The 24,401-nt window shown below is 42.9% G+C and overlaps 1 protein-coding gene across 10 annotated transcripts in view; it reads right to left on the bottom strand.

Annotated features, from left to right (window-relative positions):
- The window catches only part of Lmpt (four and a half LIM domains protein limpet), a 155,216-nt gene that overhangs the window by 20,233 nt on the left and 110,582 nt on the right, over positions 1-24,401 (bottom strand). For 6 of the 10 annotated variants that reach the window (XM_076425216.1, XM_076425215.1, XM_076425209.1 and 3 more), the window contains one exon: positions 2,817-3,017. In XM_076425216.1, coding sequence (XP_076281331.1) covers positions 2,817-3,017 — 201 coding nt within the window. Of the gene's footprint in view, positions 1-2,816; positions 3,018-4,034; positions 4,673-4,723; positions 5,288-14,006; positions 15,778-24,401 lie in introns of those variants that run through there. The other 4 variants (XM_076425210.1, XM_076425211.1, XM_076425218.1 and 1 more) reach the window with 4 other exon arrangements.

Genomic DNA, 24,401 nt, shown 5'->3' with positions numbered 1-24,401 from the left:
CTATTCTGCTCCCTATAATCTATAAGATCAGTTATCAATCTAGATAATTCAAATAATTAATTGATAAACTGTCTACATGGAATCAAAGATTGCCATCTACACAAATAATTAAAACGAATTTATCAGAATTTTTAGAATACAAAAGGGTTAAACTAGCAATCACTGAATTCTAAAATTCTATCTTCAGTTGTATTAATTATATTACTGTAACATTGCAAAAAATTGAAAGTTCGTTTAAACACTATTAAACAATATTAAATTTTCTATAAAATTAATTTTCATAAAATTGTTTTTTACGCGAGTTATAACACTTTAAAAACATAGGTTTATATAAATCCTGCATTTCTTTCTTTACAACCTGATATAAGTTGTGGTGTACTTGACAACTGATGTACATGACAATTAACCCAGTATCTAAATAACAACAAACTATTTTACATTTCTAAGTTGGTGATATGCAATAATTCAGATGGAAATTTTAGGTAATTCTCAAGTGGCTCTCCTGTAAAATTTCCTACAAAATTTGTTGACTCGCGTCACTTTCTTTAATGAATGAACCAGGACAGATCGCGAGAAAAAACGACTGCAGTTCCGTCATTTTTGCGAATTCCAAGAAACCATTTCGCAGAGATATCCTACACTTTGGAAGTACGCAAGGAAGTCCGATTCCTTTTGAGCCGGCACAGTGTTTGCTCGTCTGAAGAGGCGTGCTCCACAGTTTCCGAGGTAGGACAAACGAGATTGAATTTCAGCGAATTTCCGGCGAAGCTGGAGGTAGGAGGAACAGGGACGGCGAACGGCCGAGAAACGGAAATAAGCTCTCGAAGCCGATATGGCCGGCAGCACCTGCATCATCGTTTCTATTTCTAGGAATGAGTAAGTCGACGCCCATGCCCGCTCCTCGCTCGTTCGCCTGCTCTCTCGCTCGAGGATCGCCGCCTCTCGACACCCATCATTATACACGAACCGATAATTAACGATTTTTGCGCGGAAACCTCGCGAACTGTGTCTCCGACAACCACGTGCCCAACTAGAGGGACGCAAATCTCTTCCGGAAACAAGCGGACTGTACGTGACGAAACTGGCGAAGCGAGGTTTGCATATCTCTGTACGGTATCGGGTTTCAACAGAGATTTAATATTCCGAGGAATAATAACTGGCTGGAGATCATCGGTTCGCGGTGAATGGAATTATCGTGCTGTCTTTTCTCTGATTTATTCGCATGTGGGACTCTGTGATGGAGTTTTAGGAGAAATTCGTTTTTATGGAGGATGATGAATTATTCTTCGTGTTTGGTTCTTTGGTATTTCCATCGGAGTACATTGGTATTGTTGTTCAAGTTTGATTGGAAAGGATTATTGAAGACAGTGAGATTTTCGTAATGCACTTCACGATGCTGTTTCTTTGCTGATTTATTCAGGCACATTGTGAGAGTGTGACTCTGTGCTTAATTCTTAGAAGAAATTATTTTTATGTAGACGATGGAGAGTACTATTCTTCGTGTTTGGTTCTTTGGTATTTCCAACGGAATACATACATTGATATTGTTGTTCAAGTTTGATTGGAAAGGATTATTGAAGACAGTGAGATTTTCGTAATGCACTTCACGATGCTGTTTCTTTGCTGATTTATTCAGGCACATTGTGAGAGTGTGACTCTGTGCTGAAGACTTAGAAGAAATTATTTTTATGTAGACGATGGAGAGAATTCTTCTTCGTGTTTAGTTCTTTGGTATTTCCAACGGAATACATTGGTATTGTTGTTCAAGTTTGATTGGAAAGGATTATTGAAGACAGTGAGATTTTCATAATGCACTTCACGATGCTGTTTCTTTGCTGATTTATTCAGGCACATTGTGAGAGTGTGACTCTGTGCTTAATTCTTAGAAGAAATTATTTTTATGTAGACGATGGAGAGAATTATCCTTCATGTTTGGTTTCTTGGTATTGTTGCAAAAATTGGAGACATAACTGAGAAATAAAAGGAGCTTTGTCCTTCCAGAAACATGATTTACGAGGAAACAGTAAGAAACTAGAGTGCATATAAAAATTTGGAAGAAATTGTAAGAAACAAAATAGGTATTAGACTAAAATGAGACATCAGAGAATACTTTTTGTTAAAAATATAATAAACTGCAAAGAAACAGCAAGGGCATGCAAATAGAAGTTCCAGAGGAACTATGAAGGATAATAGATATCAGAAACATGATTTTTACGAAGAAACAGTAAGAAACTAGAGTGCATATAAAAATTTGGAAGAAATTGTAAGAAACAAAATAGGTATTAGACTAAAATGAGACATCAGAGAATACTTTTTGTTAAAAATATAATAAACTGCAATGAAACAGCAAGGGCATGCAAATAGAAGTTCCAGAGGAACTATGAAGGATAATAGATATCAGAAACATGATTTTTACGAAGAAACAGTAAGAAACTAGAGTGCATATAAAAATTTGGAAGAAATTGTAAGAAACAAAATAGGTATTAGAGTAAACTGAGACATAAAGAATACTTCTGCAAATAGAAGTTCCAGAGGAACTATGAAGGATAATGGATATCAGAGTAAGTTCACTGTTTGGACAAGGACTATAGCCAAACGAGCAAACGATGCACAGCAGGTGAGTATCAGCGATAAATGAACATACTGGCTCTCTCTATTGTGAAGATACGATCCGCGAAGGACGAGGCAGCGATACGATATCGTACGAAACGGAAAAAATCTCCGTAAAAACGAGGTCGATGAGTCAAGCGACACTTATCGCCAAAACCGATTCGCGATATCTAGGAACGACAGAAGATACTGGTGTTGTAACATACCTTCGAGTCGATACCGATGATTTTGTTGCACTCTTCGCAGCTGTTGGCGAAAACGCTCTCGTAGCACTTGATGCAGTAAGGGTGCTCGTCCCTGAGAACGTACCGCTGCCCGGTCAGAGACTCGTCGCACTGCCAGCAGCAGAAATGACCGCTGTGCCAGTCCTTGTTCATCGCCTTCGTGTACTCGCCACTGAAAATCAACTGGAAAAAAGAAGGACACCCATCCAGTTTAGATAAGACATTCGAGATCCACTGACATCATTGTAACATCCCTCTGACCCAGGGCTTGAACTAAAACAATTGTCCTGAACTGTTATAGAGCGATTCTAATTGAAATCATTGAAGAACAGAAATTTCCAACTATTATAAGGAGAAGTCGTAGAACAATAAAAATCTCCTTTGACAGTACATCACTAATTTTCTTCTAGAATGCTTTTAAACGACACAGCAAATTCTTCCCTCATGATCCTACCAATTGAAACACCTTTTAAAAACATTAAAAAATTTTCTGGTGACTAAATCCATTCACCGAATTGAAGATCGAAGCTTTCTCTTTCCAACGACGCCTTAAAAATTGATGTGCAAATTTTTTTAGCCGAATTATACAACAAGAACGATCAACAAGTTCATTGGTGTACCTTGTATATGTGGCGGTACACCTTCCATTCAAAGCTCCGTAAAACGGACCAAAAGAATCGTACGTCAATTTTTCAGAATGTAACGGGGAAGCTTCGCCCTTCAAATCTACGGTGAACACATTTTCGAGAAAAATTTCTTAACGTTTCTACAGCCAGTTCAATTTGCAGTTTTGTGTCTCAAGTTGGCTGCAACAGAATAGTTGAACATTCCGGTTCTTCTATAACAGTTATTCGGAATAAATGTTCTGCACAATCATTTAAAGAACTTGTGCCGACAGTGCAACAGTTTTCAAGCCCCCGGAACCCCGTTAGATCCCCATAGATTAGTTACAACTGGATCGTCAGCACGATCCACAGAGCGGAAGCTCCTCGTCGACGGTTCTCAGCGACGTTCGACGCGATCACACGCGATTTTTTCCTCGGTACAAACAAGGCTCGACGAGCTTCTATCATCCGTGAAACCGAGACACGCTCCTCTCGCAGCATGCTTCTCGTTTATATCCGTGCGCGATTCCCGAAAAGCTCCTCGCGATCTCTCTCTTTCTGTAGTGTTCTCGCGGGTTCTCTGGTAAATATGTACCTTGGTTGAGTGCTGTTGTATGTGCTGGCTGAGTATTGTTTGTAAGGGAGGATATATCAATTATTCTGTGGCGTGAGAGGCATATGTATCGCGCGGATTCTCATCCTGGAGGATGAGAAGAGGACCAGGTCCTGCGAGAGAGGGCACGAGAGGCTGCGCCGCCACCCTCTGGATCTCGAAATCGGCAGGGAATTCATACCTGAAACCGTGTCGGACCGTTCCCAACGCAATCGACTACAACAATTCCAGGACTCCCATCCCTCGACCATAAAAACCTTCGAAAAATCAAAAATTCCGCGTGAAAGGGCGAGATCTCGGTTTAGAGGGAGAGACCGGAGAATCGGGGGAAAACAGAGAAGAGATTTTCCTCGACCGGGGAAAGTAGGTCGCAAATTCTGGCAGAAGCTTGGCAGCTTGTTTTCGCAGTTGGCAAAAGGGAAACATCGATTCGTTTCTGGGCGTCTACCCGTGCCTGTGTATGCAAACGTTCGGCAAAATCCGGAGCGGGATTCGGAGACTAAACCGTTATGGTTGTAAACGATTGCACCGGGGGTTTGCACGGGGCTGATGGATTTAGATGATCGGCCCCGGGTGGAGATCGCGATCGTTCGGGTGGCGAGCGTCGATCGCAAAGCGTGAGGGTATCGCGATGGGGGTTGATACTCGGCGCATCTGCAGCCAGCACATACTCTTCGATGGCGTGGTGGTTCTGCGTGCTGTCGACCTCGGTGATCGTGACCTCGGCGTTCTGATCCTGGCTCTCCCTGCGCTTGGTCGTCTTCTTCACTTTGCGAACCTTGCGCTCGGTGGTCGTGTACACTAAACTGTTGTCTACGTCCGCCATCGTTCTATCTCGTTACTGCTGGTAATCGGGTTCTCTGTGTTTCCGGGAATATACTCTCTCTCTTTCGAAGAGACTCTGGATCACCGATCGATCGCGATCTGGAGGACTTCTGGCGAATCCGTGCACCGATGGGGAGAGGACTGACCGGGTCCAGGGAAACGATGGGTCCAGAAACGAACGGCGACTGGCGCTCCAAAGGGAACAAGAGTCGCAGAGAGTGAGAGAGAGAGAGAGGGAGAGAGAGTGGTGGTATGCGTGTGTGTGTGCGTGAGGTGGTGGTGGTTTTCGTCGCTATGGAAATGGACGATGGAAACCGGAGCGGAGCGTGCGACCAGAGAGTCTTCCTTCCGTGTTAACCAGCAGCTTTCGAGCTTGCGAACCGACTGAAATCTAGGATCGGCCCGCTCCGGGCGTCATCATATCGGGACGCTATTTTCGGCGTCCCGACGACTCCAGAAACGCGCCTCGCCGCTCAGCGTCGCGACACGACGCGTCTCCGCCACCCTCTTCGCCCGCCGGGAACCCCTTCCGCTCCGTATTTTCTCCTACTTCTCCGAGATTCGAGATGCAGTGTGCCGGGTGCAACTTTTCTACGACACCCCTCTCTTTCTCTCTCTCTCTCTCTCTCTCTTTCTCTCTCCTTCTGGTTCGCGAGGTCTCTGCTGTGCTACCTCTTCTTCTTCGTCCACCGAGACAGCGATATGACCCTCGCCTCGCGACGGGTTCAGGGCACCGTCAATGATCCACGCTAATAAGGCGAGCTTCTCGCCTCGTAATTGCTAGACTGCGGATTCTTATGCATCATTTCATTTGTCTGCATAGACACGTGTCTCCACATAGAATTGTTTCTTTTTTCGAAATTCTTAAGTTGATTCACCCGTTTGTGTTGTAACCACACAAGGTCCGCAGTCTAATGATTAGGATTTTATGCATTTATGACAAAAATGACGACATACTATTTTTAACATATAAAAATCATTAATGAGGAAAATTAATTTTTATTTAGCTCCCATAGCTTGCAGCTGATGTATAAAAATACTTTTTTTGCGAGATCCGCAGTCTACTAATGATTATTCGTCGGAATATATAGCGACAGTCTCATTATTGCCAATAAAGCGCAAAGGGTGAACAAGATAAGGCTGACATACTAATTGTTTCCCTAAATTCTCGAAATATGTTTACCGTTTCGTAGGTAATTTATTCATTCTTATTGTAAATGCATAAGGTCCGCAGTCTAATCATTGTTCAGCCGGGTAGCTACCCTTTTAAGGCCCGTTCCACCCCCATTTTTGACGGTGTCACTTCCTTTCGGTTTTTCCTCTCTTCCCTTTCTTTTTATTCGACACTTCTGGCCGCGGATATTTCGGGACCCTGACGATGCCTCTCCTCTCCTCTCATCGAGACGAGAAACAGAGGCGAGTTGCGATTCGCGGATTCCAGAGCGCGATCGACGATCCAGAGCTTTTTCATCGAAAGGGAGCGCTGAACGATAGAGGAACCGTGTCTTTGAGTATTGTTGTGTGGAAGTGTTCGTGTAATCCTTGCATGGTGGACCTTCTGCAGAGTTTTGGGACCGTTTGCACAGTTCTGTTTATCAATTTATTGAAACGTGCTTTTCATGGGATATTTTCGAAACGTACCTCTTCTGCCTTAGAATGGAACAAAAGTCCAATGTAAATCTGGCACCAGAAATTCCTAATTTTACGAATGCTAATTTTATAAATGCTAATTTTATAAAAGTGATAAACATCTTTCGTGTTGTTGATGCGATAGTTCCTAAACACGTTGGTACCTCTTCTGCAACAAATGGAACAAATTCCAATTCAAATCAGCAAGCAGAAATTGCTAATTTGATTGACGAATGCTAATTTTATAAACGCTGGTATAAACGTTCAAACTTCTTCCATATTTTTTGCACCTAATACAACATCGGCCAACGTAAATCAATTACCAAAATTTGTTAATTTCATATAAGTTTGCACAAACGAGTTCATTCGCCAACAGATTCCTCGAGGTAGGAATGAGAATACTATTTATTGTCTGCATGCTCGTTTAAATGTGTCATAAACGCGTAACGATTATTTTTGAATGATAAAATCGTGGGTGTCATACGTGTATGACGGTGTCTAGATTTTCTGAGCAACATGACTCAGTTCACTGTATACACATTGTAGAATAAATACGTTGAAATGTCTCGCTTGCTTATTCATCAAATTTGAATTTTCGTTCATAAATTGGTCGCTTAACCGTTTCTAAGGTCCCTTAATGAAAGCATTTATCGAGAATCGTGTTCCACTTGCAGTAAGATTATGGGAATTAGGTCCGAAATGCCAGAACCGGAGTCGAGAGCTCGCAGTATTTCCGTCGGCGTTCAATCGACGGGAATAATTCTCATTGTAGGGCCGGCTGGCGCTTTAGCGCGGAATAGAGCGATAAACATTGTTCACGGACTAACGTGGATTCGTTTATGGTCCGCCGAGGTCGCGAATCCAACATGTATCCCGCCGACGAACTCGAATCTTCTCCCGGAACAAATGTCTCGCAGGCAACAGGTCCAGACCAACGAACAGGCAGTACAACAATCAAAAATATTCTTCAAACATCGAATTTTCACTTCACGACTGGACATAAACGTTTTCAATTCAACTGATTTATTAAGCATCGATTGGCTTCCTGAAAGATTCAGTGTCAAAGATCCGTATCATCTTGCAGCTCCACCACGACTGAATACAAATGATCTTCAAGGAAAAGGTCAAAGTGATGACAGCTGAACAAAATCAGAAGTTTCTAAATCCAGATTTCAGCGGCGAACGTATTTCAAATAAGAGTAGATATGCCCCAAAAAAATATTTATTATTTATAGCTAATATATCAGGTTTTGTTCTCAGGTTTTGTTCTCATAAGATTAATAATCCTATGTCGATCTTTGATCACGATTACTCCACAATATTAACCATAGTCAACCTGGAAACATTGTCTGCTCGCAGAAGAGTATCCGACCAGAGCTTTATTTTTAATTTAATTAATAACCATATAGATTGTACCTCTCTCCTTATGCAAATCAATTTTTACGCACCTGAACGAGCTTTGAGATCTCGAGCAGGTTTTCAAACACTTAAATGCAAATCCACATATGGATTAACAAATCCTATAAATCGAATTATTGCGAATTCCAACACTCTATATAATAGTATTGACTATTTTAATGGGTCGTTACAAACTATCAAAAAAAAAATTACGCAGGATTAACTCATAATATCAGTACCTTTATACCAATAGTTTTTTCTTTTTCTTTTATGCATGTCCTTTCTTAGTAATTTATGTTAAGTCTTTATTCTATTGTAAGTCTTTATTCTATTGTAAATGGACCTCGGTCCGTGCATAATAAATAAATAAATAATAATAATATCGAAAATACCGGTATTTTAGCTTGGCAAATATTCGGTTTCACGAAATTGAAAAATAGCACGAAATACCGGTATTCGGCATTGCAATCCCTAATAATAATTGATCGAACCGATGCGCCGAAATGATTAAACAAATCTTGTTAGTCTAGATCCAGTGTCTCGAATTAAACATATCGCTCTGAACACTAAACTTCTCACCGATGAAATGCTACCGGATGGAAGGTCGAAGGGTAACGGATTGATAAGGAATCGAACAAATTAGTGAAGCATCGACCGGCTCCCTGAACCATCGTCAGAGGCGACGCCTTGATCGCGTGCCAAACAGGTGGTTCCTGGTGTCGAGCCGCGCGAAAAATAGAGAAGAAATCCACCGAGTGTAATTGGGTCGGAATGTTTCACACATCACCAATACTTGCGTGGCACCCACTCGCGATACTAATCTCTTCCCCCGCCACCGGAATCAATTCGACGAATCGTTTTTCTCGAAAATAAACCCCCAGTTCTCTCTCCCTCTCTCTTCCCGTGACATTTGTCATTTGTACCGCTGATTGATCGTCTTCCGCGAGATTTATTGTTTACTGTTTTCCACTGATTCTTGGACGTGACATTGGCGCGACGAGTCGTGGCTAAATAAATAATATTTATGACTTTCAGAACCGGTTTTCTGCACAGTCAATACCGTGTTCTTTTTTAACGTCAATGGAAGAAATTCTGCGACCAAAGAATTGTTTAAGATTACTGTACAATATTAGAATTTAATAATAAACAGCAGATTAAAGTACAAAATTAATGCAGTGTGTGTGTATAAATATATGTGTACGAATAAATTGTAAAGAGGGGAAGATTGTGAATCAATGAACCGTTGCGTCTTTGTTCCATAATTTTTATACGTTCATATTCTGCCATATTCTTAAAAAATTCACTTGGTCGTGGAGATCGACTATAATTCAAACAATTTTTATTTTCCGTATTTGAGAATCGTGAGTGTAGAAATGAGTGGCAATCGGACTCTTCATAAAAACGAATTTGTTGTATATAAGAATAGACTGGGGATCTTTACGCAACATAAAAACTGTCCATCTTTAATTTTTTCTTGAATATACAGAGTGTCTCAGCCACCTAAATCTCTCTTTTATTTTAATGGCACAACAAATATTAATGGCATAATGAAGGAGGAATAGCGTGGAAGAACAATTTCTTTTGTCCGGTTATTTTTTCATAGTTTTTTTCAAGGTCATCGTTATTTTTTATCCGGAAAACTTTTCTTTTTATTCCATCTTATAGCGGCTGAAAAAATACATTTGAATATGCTTAAGTCATTAACAAGATGGAATAAAGAAACAAGTTTTCCCGATAAAAAATAACGATGACCTTGAAAAAATAACCGGACAAAAGAAATTGTTCTTCTGTGATATTCCTCCTTCGATACCATTTAAATTATGCCGTAAATATTTTGTTTGTCATCGAAAGTAAACGAGAAAATAAAGGATGTTTAAGTGGCATTCTTCAGCTGAGACACCCTGTATATAGAGAAGACAACTTTCAGAACTTCCTGGCTAGAAATGACGAGAATGCTACCGATGGAATAATAATACTAGCTTAAATAATTTAATAAAAGTAAATGCATAATTATAAATAATTAGTTTGAGATAGCAGGAAGCCATTCCACAAGAATATTCTTGATTTACGTTTATGGAGGTCTTGAGACTCTTCCGATTTTTCAGTGGAGATTGTTGCCGAGTAAATGGAGGCTGAGGTTTCCGGTGGGTCGGTCGGATATTTTCTCAGAAAGTAATCGCGATCACACGATGTATCGTTTCCCCATCGTTGCCAGAATGCGCGAGGAACGCCGCGCCGCACGCCGGGCCCGTTATAAATAGCTGGAAAATGAAAATCGCCCGTGACAGGAGAACGCGATCGCCCACGCGAATCGAGGATCGCATCGGGTGGTAACATAATATCGACGAAGGGGTCCGGAAGAGGCGCGCGTCGCCCGATTAAAAATATATCCTCCATGAAAAAGCGGGTCGACCAAAAAAGAGGGATACCGAGAGAAGCTGGATCTCTCGATCGCAGTGGTACAGCACCGATTTTACTCCGGCGGGAACGTCGATCCTTGAATTGAACTAGAAATCCACTCGATCCTCACCATCAAGCTTTCATCAGCTCATTAACATTCACACCTTTGGCCTCGGGAGACCACTAAATCAAGAAAATCTAGATAATGAGCTCCAACGTGAAACAAGTTGGCAATTATAGTACAAGATACACAAAATTATTGTCTCGTGTGATCTCCTTGTCAATAAAATGTCATAGCAAATCTCCTATAAATACAGTAACGATCTTCGTAAATAATAAATAAATGAATGAACGCGTTCGAGTCGCTGATCTGGCAGGTGATGTGAGAAATGTCACCCAGCGCAAAGAGTTAAAGCTTCGAAATTGTAATAAACTTCGGCTTCATGGGTGACTGAAGGACTGTGTCACTACATGCGACTGGCGTGGCCTATAATACCGTGCCAGAATCATCAGGAAAGTATTCGAGAAAATTTGCTGAATACAAACATTATGCATTTCTTTCGAACCAGAATAAAATCCTATTCCCTTGTCGGGCATACAATAACTGTAATTTTGATTTCCCTTGTAGAGAAAGAAACGATGAAGAAGTTATAGTTAGTAGACTATACGTTTATGACAAAAATGGAACAATATAGAATAGAATAAAGATTAAGATGATTCAGAAATATCAATTTGTTATTTCTACTCCTTAAAATGAATGCATAAAATGTGTTTGCTAATCAGATTTCATACATTTATGATAAAAATGGACCAATTTAAATTAGAATAAAGATTAAGAGGATTAAGAAATATCAATTAGTTATTTTCAACGTATTAAAATGATTGAAGAAAGAACTTTTCGCGTGGTTCCTCAATCAGAGATCTATAAAATAAATCTTAGTGCATCACTTTCCAGAAGAGAATAATATTAAGAAAGAGGATTAATCTTCATGTAGTGTAAAGAATGGTCTAAAGGGCATCAGAGAAATGTCTAAAAATTCCCCGAGATGCAGAAAACGTTTTTCAAGATTCCAGAAATCGAAGGAACGCGGGTCCCACGCCGCTGCAAGAGGGAAATCCTGCCGAAGTGTCTCCTCTCGTGTAAATGGCTCGCCTCGGCCACGATATATGCGTATATTATTTGCAGACGGGCATGAGATTGATATTTTGGGAGACCCCACGCGAGCCACACGGCACCAATAAACGCCACGGGCCGCGAGGCTGTTTCGTGCGAACATCCGCCGGATTTTCTTGCCCCGTCCCCGGCTCCATTTTTCTTTCCCCATCCACGGAAAAGCTCCAACTAATCCGGTTGCCCAACTTTAGATAACAATAGAAGGAGAGCGGGACCACGCATGCTGGCCGCACCCTGTCATCGCGGGTCTCTCCGTGCCAATGGTTTTTAACCGTTCCGAGTCGCTGATGCGCTTGGATTTTCCTCAGTAGAACAAGTTCGGTCTAAGATGTCTCGCAAAAAGACAGACTACGGTTTCGTACAGTGAAAATCATTTTTTGGTTTGTCGTTGCTCGTTCAGAACGATTTTCATACGAGACCCTCGTGGGCGAAATCATTTTTGGTTTTGTTGCTGGCACAGAACGAAGAGCCTTGCGAGTATACACGAATTTCGATGGAACATTCAGGTTAGTGTGCTCAACGGGAAGGAGGCGAACCCTGAAGAGTGTTATTTACAATAATAAAACGAGAAGTGGAAGAACGAAAACCGAAACTAAATGCTGAATTTTGTGAGTATTCGATCTGCAAATTTTTATAGAGCAATTTTAGAGAACCCCCGAAGAGTGTTATTTACACGAATGAAACGAGAACTGGAAGAACAAAAACTGAAACTGAATGCTGAATTTTGTGAGTATTCGATCTGCAAATTTTTATAGATCAATTTTAGTGTGTCTAACAGGTGCGAGCAGAAGGAGAACCCCCGAAGAGTGTTATTTACACGAATGAAACGAGAACTGGAAGAACAAAAACTGAAACTGAATGCTGAATTTTGTGAGTATTCGATCTGCAAATTTTTATAGAGCAATTTTAGTGTGTCCAACAGGTACGAGCAGGAGGAAAACCGCGAAGAGTGTTATTTACACGAATGAAACGAGAACTGGAAGAACAAAAACTGAAACTGAATGCTGAATTTTGTGTGTATTCGAGTTGCAAATTTTTATAGAGCAATTTTAGTGTGTCCAACAGGTGCTGGGAGGAGGAGAACCCCGAAGAGTGTTATTTACACGAATGAAACGTTAACTGGAAGAACAAAAACTGAAACTGAATGCTGAATTTTGCGAGTATTCGATCTGCAAATTTTTATAGAGCAATTTTAGTGTGTCCAACAGGTGCGAGCAAAAGGAGAACCCCCGAAGAGTGTTATTTACACGAATGAAACGTTAACTGGAAGAACAAAAACTGAAACTGAATGCTGAATTTTGCGAGTATTCGATCTGCAAATTTTTATAGATCAATTTTAGTGTGTCTAACAGGTGCGAGCAGAAGGAGAACCCCGAAGAGTGTTATTTACACGAATGAAACGAGAACTGGAAGAACGAAAACCGAAACTAAATGCTGAATTTTGTGAGTACTCGAGCTGTAAATTTTTATAGAGCAATTTTAGTGTGCTGGAAGGAGAAGAACCCAGAAGAGTGTTATTAACAATAACAAAACGAGAAGTGGAAGAACGAAAACCGAAACTGAACGCGGAGCCTTGCGAGTATCCGATCTGCAAATGTTGATGGAGAACAGTTTCAACAAGTTGATCAGGTGCGAGCATTACGAGGACCACTGTTAGTTACAAGAATGAAACGAGCAGAGAAATGGAAGGACGAACGAAAAACGATGCCGAGCGAAAGGATGAACACGTAAGCGTTAGGCTGTGTCCTTAATCGGATGTTGCATACAGACAAAATCCTTGTTGTTCGGTGGGCTGTGACTAATCCGACAAGAAACAAACAAAACTATGGTCGCGTCGAAATTGGCAACGCGTGCGATGCGACAATGATGTATCTGTCGGTTGCGTTGCATGAAACTGAGACTCGTTTGTTTTTTGTCGCATTCCATCTTATAATTTCATAGAGCCACTGTTTTCCGGAGTCCAAACAGACGTGTTTCATGAGACACTGATCGATAGACCGCGGATTTTATCATACGGACGAGTAGATCGTGTTTAAAACAGTGACGATGTTCGAAGAATTTAAAAACGATGTAATAAATCCAGCCTCGTGAACAAGGAAAATATTTTCATAAAGATACATCAAACATTGAGTTCACGAGTTGAAACATCATCAGCATTGGGACATTGTCTTTAAAAGATAGGGATATTTTTGTCATAATTTGTCCGAAAGATTAGAATGAAATATCCGTCCACCGACCAAATGGTCATCTCCAGAAAAGCAACCTCTTCAGCTTAGGACACAGCCTGAAAAATCTCTATTCAAAAAGGGTCTCTCCTACGGGTGAAATAAAATCTCCACTTTCTCTAGGGTACCACTATCCTCACACCATAATCCCAGGGGCAATCACAAGATTAATGTCGCCACAGTGTTACGAGTCGAGTGCGGTGTCTTAAGGTGTCTGTTTTAAGTGTGTGAGTGACAAAAAAGGGTTGTCGAGGTGTGATGCTTGGAGAGAGAGACACAGGAGGACCTTGGTTTCATCATTACCCAGAAAGCTTTGTTCCGATCTGTATCCGGGATCGAGTACTGTATCGGTCCAGAGGCCGCACTCACATCCTCGGCGTCCCAATAATCGGTGTCCTCGTCGTAGGACGAGGACCAGGCGGCGCCCTTCTTCGAGTTGTCGTTGCTCTCCGGCCAGGGTAAATTGTCTCCGGTAGTCGTCAGGATGTCTCTGATCCTCTCGTAGTCCTCCAGCTCGGCCTCTTCGAAACTGGATATTCTCAGCAGCCTAGCAGTATCCTTGGCCCCCTCGAAGGACGAGTGCGCGTTCGTCGAACTATTATTCCTACCATTGTCCTGGCATCCAAATCTCTTGTTCTTGAAGGTCCTGCGGTTGAAGCGATCCCGGGACATCAGGTCTCTTCTGCTCTCGGACAGTCCCAGCACCCAGCTCTCGCTCAAAGGCTCCTCAAAGTCGACCAGAAGCTCCTCAAAGCTAGTCTGTGTTAGCACCGACACGCTCTTCCGGCTCTCAGACCTAGACAAGACTGGACTTCCCACAGGAGAGGTATTCGTGGACTCGTCTCTGTACAATCTCTGCATGGAAATGTCGGATTTTCTTCTCTCTGGCTCCCGGTGTCTTTTCGATCGTCTAGCTGTCAGATTCTCCGCAGACTTGCTCACTTCGGACGTCTTCGACTTGAGTCTCGTTGGTTTTCTCACGATGGTGCTCGAGGATTTTATGTTTCTCTTCCTCTGACTCACTCTGGCCCCTTCTGCCGGGGCCTCTGACTTGTTCTCCTCTCCTGGAACAGCCTCAGTGTTCACCGCTTGTTCTACGGAAGCTTCGATTCCTATCAATTGTTGGTTGCTCGCTGGGTCAGGAGATCTCGAGTGCGATTGTCTCAACGGTTTCCTCAAGATCCTACCGGTCTCCAGGCTATCCGATTCATCCCTCGAGGACCCGCCTTCCGAAGGACTTTGCTGTCGTTTCAGCAAAGGTATCGAATCCAGAGTCTTCTTCGTGGGCGCTTCGTTCCCGGAATCGTTGTCGAAGGACGTGCCAACGTCGCTCGATGCGTCGGAGCTCGAATACGTCTCTATCAGGCTGAAAGGGATCGGCGTGGGTATTCTAACATACTTATCAGGTTCAGGGGCTGCTAGGTTCAAGGGCCTGTCCCTCGAGCTACCTTCAACTCTTAAATTCTCCCCTGCATCTTCGTACGACGTCTCTCTATCGAATATCTCCTGAATCTCTAAACTCCTGTCGTCTCTCTCTCCTGATTCGCTGACCTCTACAAGGTAATCAAAGTCTGGACTTAGTCTAGAGTCCGGCGTGCATCCGGCTCTCACGAAGAAGTCCCTAGGGCTATACTCTGATAGATAATCAAAGTTCTTGTCCTTGGACTTCAGCTCCGCCCTGATTCTCAAGCTATACTCGTGCAGGTTCTCCAACTTCTGTTTAGCGCCGCGCGGCAAATTCGCGTTGTCCGTGTGACTGTAGCTGCAGATGGAGTCGACCGTGCTCACGTTGTCGTTGGTTTGCTCGTGATACGACAGGCACGGGGTCGCCGGCGGGTTGATCGTGATGATCACCCCGTCGGTGACGTGTCTGAGGCACGCGAGCAGCTCCAGCACGCCCACGCAGCCTATCAGCACTGACATCATCAGACCCATCTCGAATAATCTTGTGTCAGACTTAAGGGTCCCCGATCACTTTGGCGAATTACTGTCACGTCACGACGAGGAGGCTTGTCATTCCATCCTTCATATTATCGTTACGATACAATCCTGTTCAATGCTGCGGAGGGTATCGGTTCGAGGACTCCTCTAGATGTATATGATGAGGAACGTGACGACGGGTCGGGGCTCCTCTTCGTCGAAGAGCGAGGGGAACTTGAGCGTCCTGCGAGGCCAATCCATCGGGCGTCCTCGGGAATGGATCCTCTGACGCCGTGCGGTGACGTCACTCGCAGAGAGAAGGTAGAGAGAAGACAGGAAAAGAGAGAGGGAGATTTTAGAGGGGGCACCCAAACACCCACGCGCGACCACTTCTCTACACGGCAGCGGGAGCACGTTTCAGCACACGGTTTCGAAGGTGTCTCGCGGTGCCCCGTGTGATCCGCGTGGATCCTGATCGATGGACGATCGAGCGACGGTACAACGACAGGGCGAGGAACGCGCGACGATCATCGAGGGTGGCTATCTTCTATGCGGCCGGATGGCGGCCAGAGAACTGTTTTATTTTCTGCGGGCAAAACCGTTCGTTCGTTCGTTCCTTCGTACACCGGGGCAAACTGGTGGCTGTTCGGCTCTCGTTATGTCTACGCTCGCAGATAGATAGACAGAGAGCGAGAGAGAGAGAGAGAACAGACATCGACTGCGAGAGGCGGCTAAGGCTAAAGTTAGCCCGAATGTCCCTGGACGCGAATCCCTGTCCTTAATGCCGCGTGTGTACGCGTCGCGCGATCGATCACCGCCCGGCCGGATAATTAACGCGGCCCGATTTGGCAATCGTCGACCGATTACCACTAACAGCGTTCCGCACACACCGACCCGAACCGATTATTGGCTGACGCCCCGCGCGACACACCAGCCGCCGATCACGACCGACGCACGATGACGCCGCGCCCTAATGACCCGATCATTGAACGGCGTGCCGAGCGTGTTCGACGCGTAGGCGCGACAAGATATTTCTACGTCCGCGCGACCAACAGAGACGAGACGAGACGAGAGTTTGGCAGCTCCGGGGAAGAATCGCCTCCTGCTACGTGGAAACGCTACGTCTTCTTCTTGGCAAGATTATCGGTAACCGGATTCCTGCGGTCCCTCGCCGTCGATCGAACGCGGATCTTCGTTCGAACTGCTTTTGTCTCGTTTACGCTCTGCTCAGAATTCAGTAGAGATTCCGAGAGCGTAGATGAAAAATGTTTTACCGAACGATTTTCTAATCGTGATCGTAGTGGTGGACTACCTCAATTGACATGACAAGAATTTGATTATAATCAGTACGGGTGATATAATACGAGGACACTCTACAAAATGAACTTGGATGATGAATTAACTCGATTGGCCAAAAATATTTGTCTTTGGTGTATTTATACTGAAACAATATTAACGGCACAGTAACATTCGTTCATTAATTTCACTACGTACAGCAGGGCTTCATATAGCTTGCCAAATGTTTGATTTTCTTCAGCGTCTCTTCCACTATGTTATCCGAGAAAATAGCAATTTTTGTTTGGTCGTACATACTGTATTAGGTCCGGTCTTTGGTCTCTTTTCTCAGAGAAATCTGGTTGAGAGAGTGGCTCAGAAGGGGCTGGTTCAAAGGGTGGCTGAGAAGAATCTGGTTAAATTGGTAGCTAAAAAGGATCTGGTTAAGAGGAGTCTGGTTGTGAGGTTACCTGAGAAGGGTCTGTTTGAGAGTTTGGCTGAGAAGGGTCTGGTAGAGAGGTTAGCTGAGAGGGGTTGAAAGTTGAAAGCATCGCTGAGAAGAATCGGTTCAAGAGAAGTCTAGTTAAAAGAGTGGTTGAGAAGAGTCTGGTTAAGAGAAGTCTGGTTGAAAGGGTGGCTGAGAAGGGCCTTGTTGACGAGGTGGCTGATAAGAATCTGGTTAATCTGGTAGCTAAGACGGATCTAGTTAAGAGAAGTCTGGTTGTGAGGTTACCTGAGGAGGATCTGGCTGAGAAGAGTCTGGTTAAGAGGGTGGCTGAGGAGGGTCTGGTTGAAAGGGAGGCTGAGAAGCGTCTGATTGAGAGGTTGGCTGAGAAGGGTCTGATTGAGAGGTTGGCTGAGAAGGGTCTGTTTGAAAGTGTCTGGTTGAAAGAATGGTTAAGAAGGGTCTGGTTGACAGGTTAGCTGAGAAGGGTCTGGTTTAGCGATTGACTGAGAAGGGTCAGGTTGAAAGTGTGGCTGAGCAGAATCGGTTTAAGAGAAGTCTGGTTGAAAGAGTGGTTGAGAAGAATCTGGTTAAAAGAGTCTGGTTAAGAGAAGTCTGGTTGAAAGAGTTGTTGAGAAGGGTCTGGTTGAAAGAGTGGCTGAGAAGGGTGTGGTTGAAAAACTGGCTGAGAAGGGTCTGTTTGAAAGTGTCTGGTTGAAAGAATGGTTGAGAAGGGTCTGGTCGACAGGTTAGCTGAGAAGGGTCTGGTTTAGCGATTTACTGAGAAGGGTCAGGTTGAAAGTGTGGCTGAGAAGAATCGGTTTAAAAGAAGTCTGGTTGAAAGAGTGGTTGAGAAGAGTCTGGTTAAAAGAGTCTGGTTAAGAGAAGTCTGGTTGAAAGAGTTGTTGAGAAGGGTCTGGTTGAAAGAGTGGTTGAGAAGGGTCTGGTTAAGAGGTTGGCTGGGAAGAGTCTGGTTGAAAGTGTGGCTGAGAAGAATCGGTTTAAAAGAAGTCTGGTTGAAAGAGTGGTTGAGAAGAGTCTGGTTAAAAGAGTCTGGTTAAGAGAAGTCTGGTTGAAAGAGTTGTTGAGAAGGGTCTGGTTGAAAGAGTGGTTGAGAAGGGTCTGGTTAAGAGGTTGGCTGAGAAGAGTCTGGTTGAAAGGGTGGCCCCTTATGGGGGCCACGTCGCGATCACGTGTCACGGATCCGATGTGGAAATTCCGCGGTGGATTACGCAGTCGGCGATGGCCGAATTTCTGGCGTCACTCGGAGGATTTTATTTCGGTTACCTCATCGGTTACGATTCTACCAGCGGGACCGATCTTCGATACACGTTTTGCGCGCGGTACGCATCTGGCGCGTCTCCAAAGAGATATCGAGACGGCCAGCCCGTCGCTTATCGAACCCTCGATGATCTATATTCGCGGGAACCCAACACCGGTCGATTCCTCTCGGAAGCAAATTCGCTTGCAATTTCTCCGTCCATTTTTCGACAGAAGAGAGCTTCCACAAATCGCTTCCCGGTCCTTTGAGGTCTACCCGTTCACGATGGTTATACTTATATAACTGGACGGATTGTTTATGCGTTTAACGAGGATCTGTTTGCGCAGAGTATTGGGAAGCAAACTTTGTGGCATTGAGTACACGGAAAATGAGTTTTCAGTTGGCGTTGGCAGTGAAAAAGTCATTAGAAATTGAATAAACATCCTCCAATATATCCGTAACTTGTCGAACTAGTCGGAATCGTTTGTGCAAAGAGAGATAAATTTTGTTTCTCACTGTGTATATTGATTACGTTAGCACACAGAAAATGAGTTTCTGGTTGATACCGATAGAGAGTCATTTCAAGTTGCATACATGTCCTGAAATGTTCTTGGTACGTAGTCAAACTAGCCACAATTGTTTGTGCCAAGTGTAGGGAGGCAAACTTTGTTACTTTGAGTATACACAACGTCGATATAAATGATACGAGAAAGCTTTTAGACGATGTCGTAATTCTCAGAAAACTATTAAAGATTTCATGAACTTCCACAAACATCTTCGAACATGCTTAAACATTTTCGAACGTCTTCGTAGCTCATCGAACTTCCACTAAAGTCAAAAGCAACGATTTTTTGGGGTTTGAAGAATTTCAGGAACTTGGGAACCACAGCTGGATAAATTGGCGAGCTGAACTGGACAGGTTCAGGGTCGGTGAATTTTCGCTAGGTTCGTGCGACTGGAGCCGCGTTACTGAATGAACTCGGGAGGAAGAGATCTGCGAGAACGTAGCTATGCCGAGGAACACGGAGCGCCGGCTGCGTAATCCTCGTCCGGACTACTTGGTCCGCGACCGAAATAAACGTATCGTCGACGACCTATCGGGACGCGAGCCGAAATAAATCGCGACAGTGTCCGTGGCGGTTCTAGCTGGACCGTTGACGGCACACTACCGTAGACGACAGTCTCCAAACAACATTATCGTATTGTTCGCGGAAAACACCAGTTGCTTCTTTCGATGGATCGATCCATCTAGATGCGTTCTGCGATGAAGAAAGGCATGTCTAGTCTCCGGTTGCTAATAGAAAGATTTCTGCGCATTCCTAGAACATTTTTGGCAGCTGTTCGAACCGTTAAACTGTGGACATGTGGGTTGCAGACCTCGGGAATTTCGGTAGTCTGACTTGCTTGAGAATTAGTGTGTCGATGTCGGCCAACAGATTAGAAAGATTCGGTTAATGAAAGCGAAATAGCCAGGTTAAAATAGAAATCGATAAGCAGAATTAAGTAAAAATGGTTTTGAGGAGCATACGAAAACCAAGGAACAGATAATTCTTTGATCATTGGTCTAATTGAGAGTCAACGACAAATAGAGATATCATCATTACAGATAAATATTTTCTTCCTGAGTTGCAAGAATTTAACACATTACCGACCGGTGATTATTGCATAATTTTGAGAAATCTATGGTACATGGCTAAACACTTTTTAATGGAACATTCAATAGCAACAGCAATTTTCATTGTGAACTAACAAGTCACCCTCAATAACGTCATCTAATAGTTTCATTTAAGATTACAATGTAAAAGAAAGTTTCTATGCTTTCTTTTGGTACAGCACAATTATTGAAAAACCTATTAATAGGCTTCCGGTAGGTAAAGTGTTAATTTTCAATAGGTTGAAAATAATATCATAGCATCTTAAAATTTTTACTGTTTTTGCTGTTTTAAATTACACCTACTTATGTCTGTCATAAATCCTAATTATCGTACTTAATCTACAACAACGTCGACATGAAACAATCCTAAAATTCTAATTCAATGCTCTTCTATAAATATATTTAGCAAGCTTCAATACAATCACAAGTTCCAGCAAGTCTCGGTCGCTTCATTCTCTGCAACATTGTTAAACATCTTCCAGAGAAATTCAACAGATTTAGCTATTACTACGTTTTAATGGAATGTGGCAGAGACAAATCGGTTGTTATCTGGCCAATTAATGAAGAGACGAGAAACAGACATATCCTATTGTCTCGTCCAAATTTACAATGCATACAATGAGACAATTTTAGATTGGCGACAATGATTCTTCCCTCTGTACACCATTCAATTAGGAGTAAAAGATAGTCGGTGTACTATGTTTATTGGCCAACTATTAACATGTTCGCTACCACCGTCACAAATATGTGACATCTATAATCTGACTGTTCACTTAAAAACAGTCAAATTAATTTTATGCACTCTCTCTTCGTTGTTTAAAGTCATAGTAGAATCCGTGACTTTCTTCTTCTACACTGTTTTCTATAATTAAAAATTGGGAACGTTGCATTCGATTAAACTTTCGAACAAAGAAGGTAAGCAACGAAAAAAATGCTGGTAGCGAACGTGTTAAAGTTAGAGCCATAACAGGACCGCCGTTTCCAAGACTCGTGATGAAATCACCCCGGCAAGGTCTCTCGCAATTAATGACGCGAGGATCAAGCGAATTTTTGCGTGACCCTTGACACAGGTACTCGAATCGGTAGCCAGTAAACGCATCGGTACCAGTCACGAGTCGCGGTGCAGTATCCCAGAATTAATTTCTCGTTTATAACTGTTGGTTTGGCAGCCGGTCACCGAGTGGGCCTTGACCTCCCTGTTCGCGGATCGACTGGGAACCGGCGTTCCTCGAAAGTCAAGAACGATCGATGGCTCAGTGAAGAACCGAGGAACTGGTTCGGAATCGATTCGCAACCGTAGAAGGCTATACATCGCGACATCACACGGTCTTCGTGTCCCACTGTGGTCCGCAATGCCAGTTTGCACACGAATCAAAGAATATTAATTTCAGGGGAGATAGCTTTTAAGGTAATTATACAGAAAAGTACTGCCCACTCCGATTTTGATAAAATTTAAATATGTTATAGATATTGACATTTTGAACAACTTTTTCCTTTTCCAATATCGGGGGGTCGCTTTTAGTTTTCGAGATATTTGCAAAAAACTATCGCGAATACTGTATTGAATTTTTCGTATTCCTTTCGGTGCGGCGTTCGTTTACATTTTGACTCTGTAGAGATGAGGTAGAAAACGGGAGGGGTGGAAAGAGCCGGCCTGACACCACACACACCCACCCAGTGCTTAACACGCACCCAGTGTTTCTAAAAAGAAGGTTTCCCCGTTAAGAAATTAACATTTGCGCAAATTTTCAATATCATATTCGTAATCGGCACGTGAAAATATGTAAGAATCTAGAGTATAATTTAGAAACAGTGGGTGCGTGTGAAACACTGAGTGGGTGTGTGTGGTGTCAGGCTGGCCCTTTTTTCGCCCCCCCCCTGTTTTCTCTCTTATCTCTACAGCGTCAAAATGTAAACAAACGTCGCACCGAAACAGACTTACGTTGCAGCGCAGCGTGTAGGAAAATACGAAAAATTCAATACAGTATTCGCGATAGTTTTTTGCAAATATCTCGAAAAGTAAAAGCGACCCCCCTATATTGGAAAAGGAAAAAGCTGTTCAGAATGTGTTGCTGCATAACATATTTAAATTTCATCAAAATCGGAGTGGGCAGTACGTTTCTGTATAATTACCGGGAAATGTATCGTAAGTGGTAAGGTGGGGTCTCACAGACCCCCCGAAATAATATACTGTATGAGAGAAATAAATACCTTTTTCATAAATATAAGATTGCTTAAGAGGCTTGTAATTTACCAGAGTAAAAACGCAGATCCACGAAATTAAATTTTTATTATTCAAAAATACTTAACAACTGTCACGCGTTGTTACAATGTTACGATCAATCTAAAATCCCCGGGGTCTGTGAGACCCCACCTAACTAACGCCGGGTTAACAATTGTTGAAATTGTAAAGGTGTTCTCATGGAAATTTATCGAATATATTTTTTGACCCAGGATATACAGGGTATTTCACCTAACTAGACCACCTTGAATATCTTTGTCGTTTTTAAAGATACGTCAAATGTCTGAAGGACAAAGTTGAATGGTAAAATGGGGGCTCATACGATACCAAAAAAATGTCTGTTTTTATGTAATTTTTTTTGGAGATATCAAGGTCACCTTCATTTTTTTTAAAATGGAACGAGGTATTTTTTAATACTTCAATCGATGCAGCTGGACATTCGTTATAAAAAAGTACTAACCTATGTATGTCGAAAAGTTAGTAGTTCAGGAGATATTTCAATTTAAAAACACCAGTAATGGTGTTTTAGAGTTATTTAAATTATATTCTGGTATCGTGTGAGCCTCATTTCACCATTCAACTTTGTCCTTCAGACATTTGACGTATCTTCAAAAACAACAAATATATTCAAGGTGGTCAAGTTAGGTGAAATACCCTGTATTATAGTAAAAATCGCACAAAATAAATTTAATCTTGTTATGTTTATAACAATATACACGTGGATTTTTCATCTTTTAAATTATCAACATTAGACTGTGAATCTTTATGCAAAAGCAGAAGTTCAACAATATTTCTTGTCTTGTAACAACGTTGAAAGAGAGAGAGATAGGGAGAGAGAGACAGAGAGAGAGAGAGAGAGAGAGAGAGAAGCCAAAAGTATAAAATAAAAGACCTTCGAGAAAATCGTATTTTAAAGTTCCTCCGATTCTCGTGCAAGTAGAACCGACTGGACATGATCAGACGCGCCAGCCGATTCCTCTTCAATAGCACGCGTACTTGAGGTATCTTCCAATTCGATTTTCTCGAAAATGACCTTGATTGACCTTGTGTTCCTCGCTCTCGATTTCTTTTTACATCCAGATTCAGTTTCCATTCCACAGTATAATTATTGATTGTCTCATTAGAACCGAAAACAAAACGATCTGTACCAAAGTGATAATGAAATCCAACCTAACCCGTATGAAATGCAGTTCCCTGTACTACCGACACTAAAGTAGAGACAATCAAATCTAATGTATGTGAAGTTTTAGGTATTTTTTCGTTCGGGACCAATAGGAAAGACATAAACAGTGGTCCCTCGTTTTCCTCGGCTAGTAAATCGGGATTCAGGTCGGCGTCGAAGGGTCGCGGTGGAATTAGCGTCTCCGCGAGTTATGGTCGCGACGAGAGCCGGTTCCTCTGGAGGCAAACGGAACAATGCCAATGGTTATTTCGGTCGGTGATCGAACGTGTATGCCACGGTCGGAGAAAAGCGTACCACCGGATCTCGGTGGCGAAGCCACTTCGCAAGTCGACCGAATTAGACCGTCGGAAACTTCGCAGCCGTGTCTGTCGACCGTAGGACGACCTTTTCCCTTCACGTCCCTTCTACCTCTTCTCCGGTCTTTGTCATTAGTTCCGTTTCGTAGCAGCTGGATACAGCGGCTTTTTTAATCTCTCGGCCGGGTTTCCAGCCGCGAACCACCAGCTCGGTTGCTCCATTCTTGCGCAACACGTTTCGTGATATGGCCGCGTCTGTCGTTGAACCACCGCTACTACTTTCGCTCTCTGCCTCGCCTCTCGCACAGTGGTGTCCGTGTGCGGTCGACTGATCCACCAGTTCATTTGGTAAAAAATGATTTGTCTCGTATCGATATTTAAGGGAGCCGGCCAGGGTCGTGCAAGAGTGTGCGGGCACAAGC

The sequence above is a fragment of the Lasioglossum baleicum genome, chromosome 6 (assembly GCF_051020765.1).
Source record: "Lasioglossum baleicum chromosome 6, iyLasBale1, whole genome shotgun sequence".
Taxonomy (NCBI): domain Eukaryota; kingdom Metazoa; phylum Arthropoda; class Insecta; order Hymenoptera; family Halictidae; genus Lasioglossum; species Lasioglossum baleicum.
Note: the sequence above shows the minus strand (reverse complement) of the source record. Positions and strands in the feature narration are given on the sequence as shown.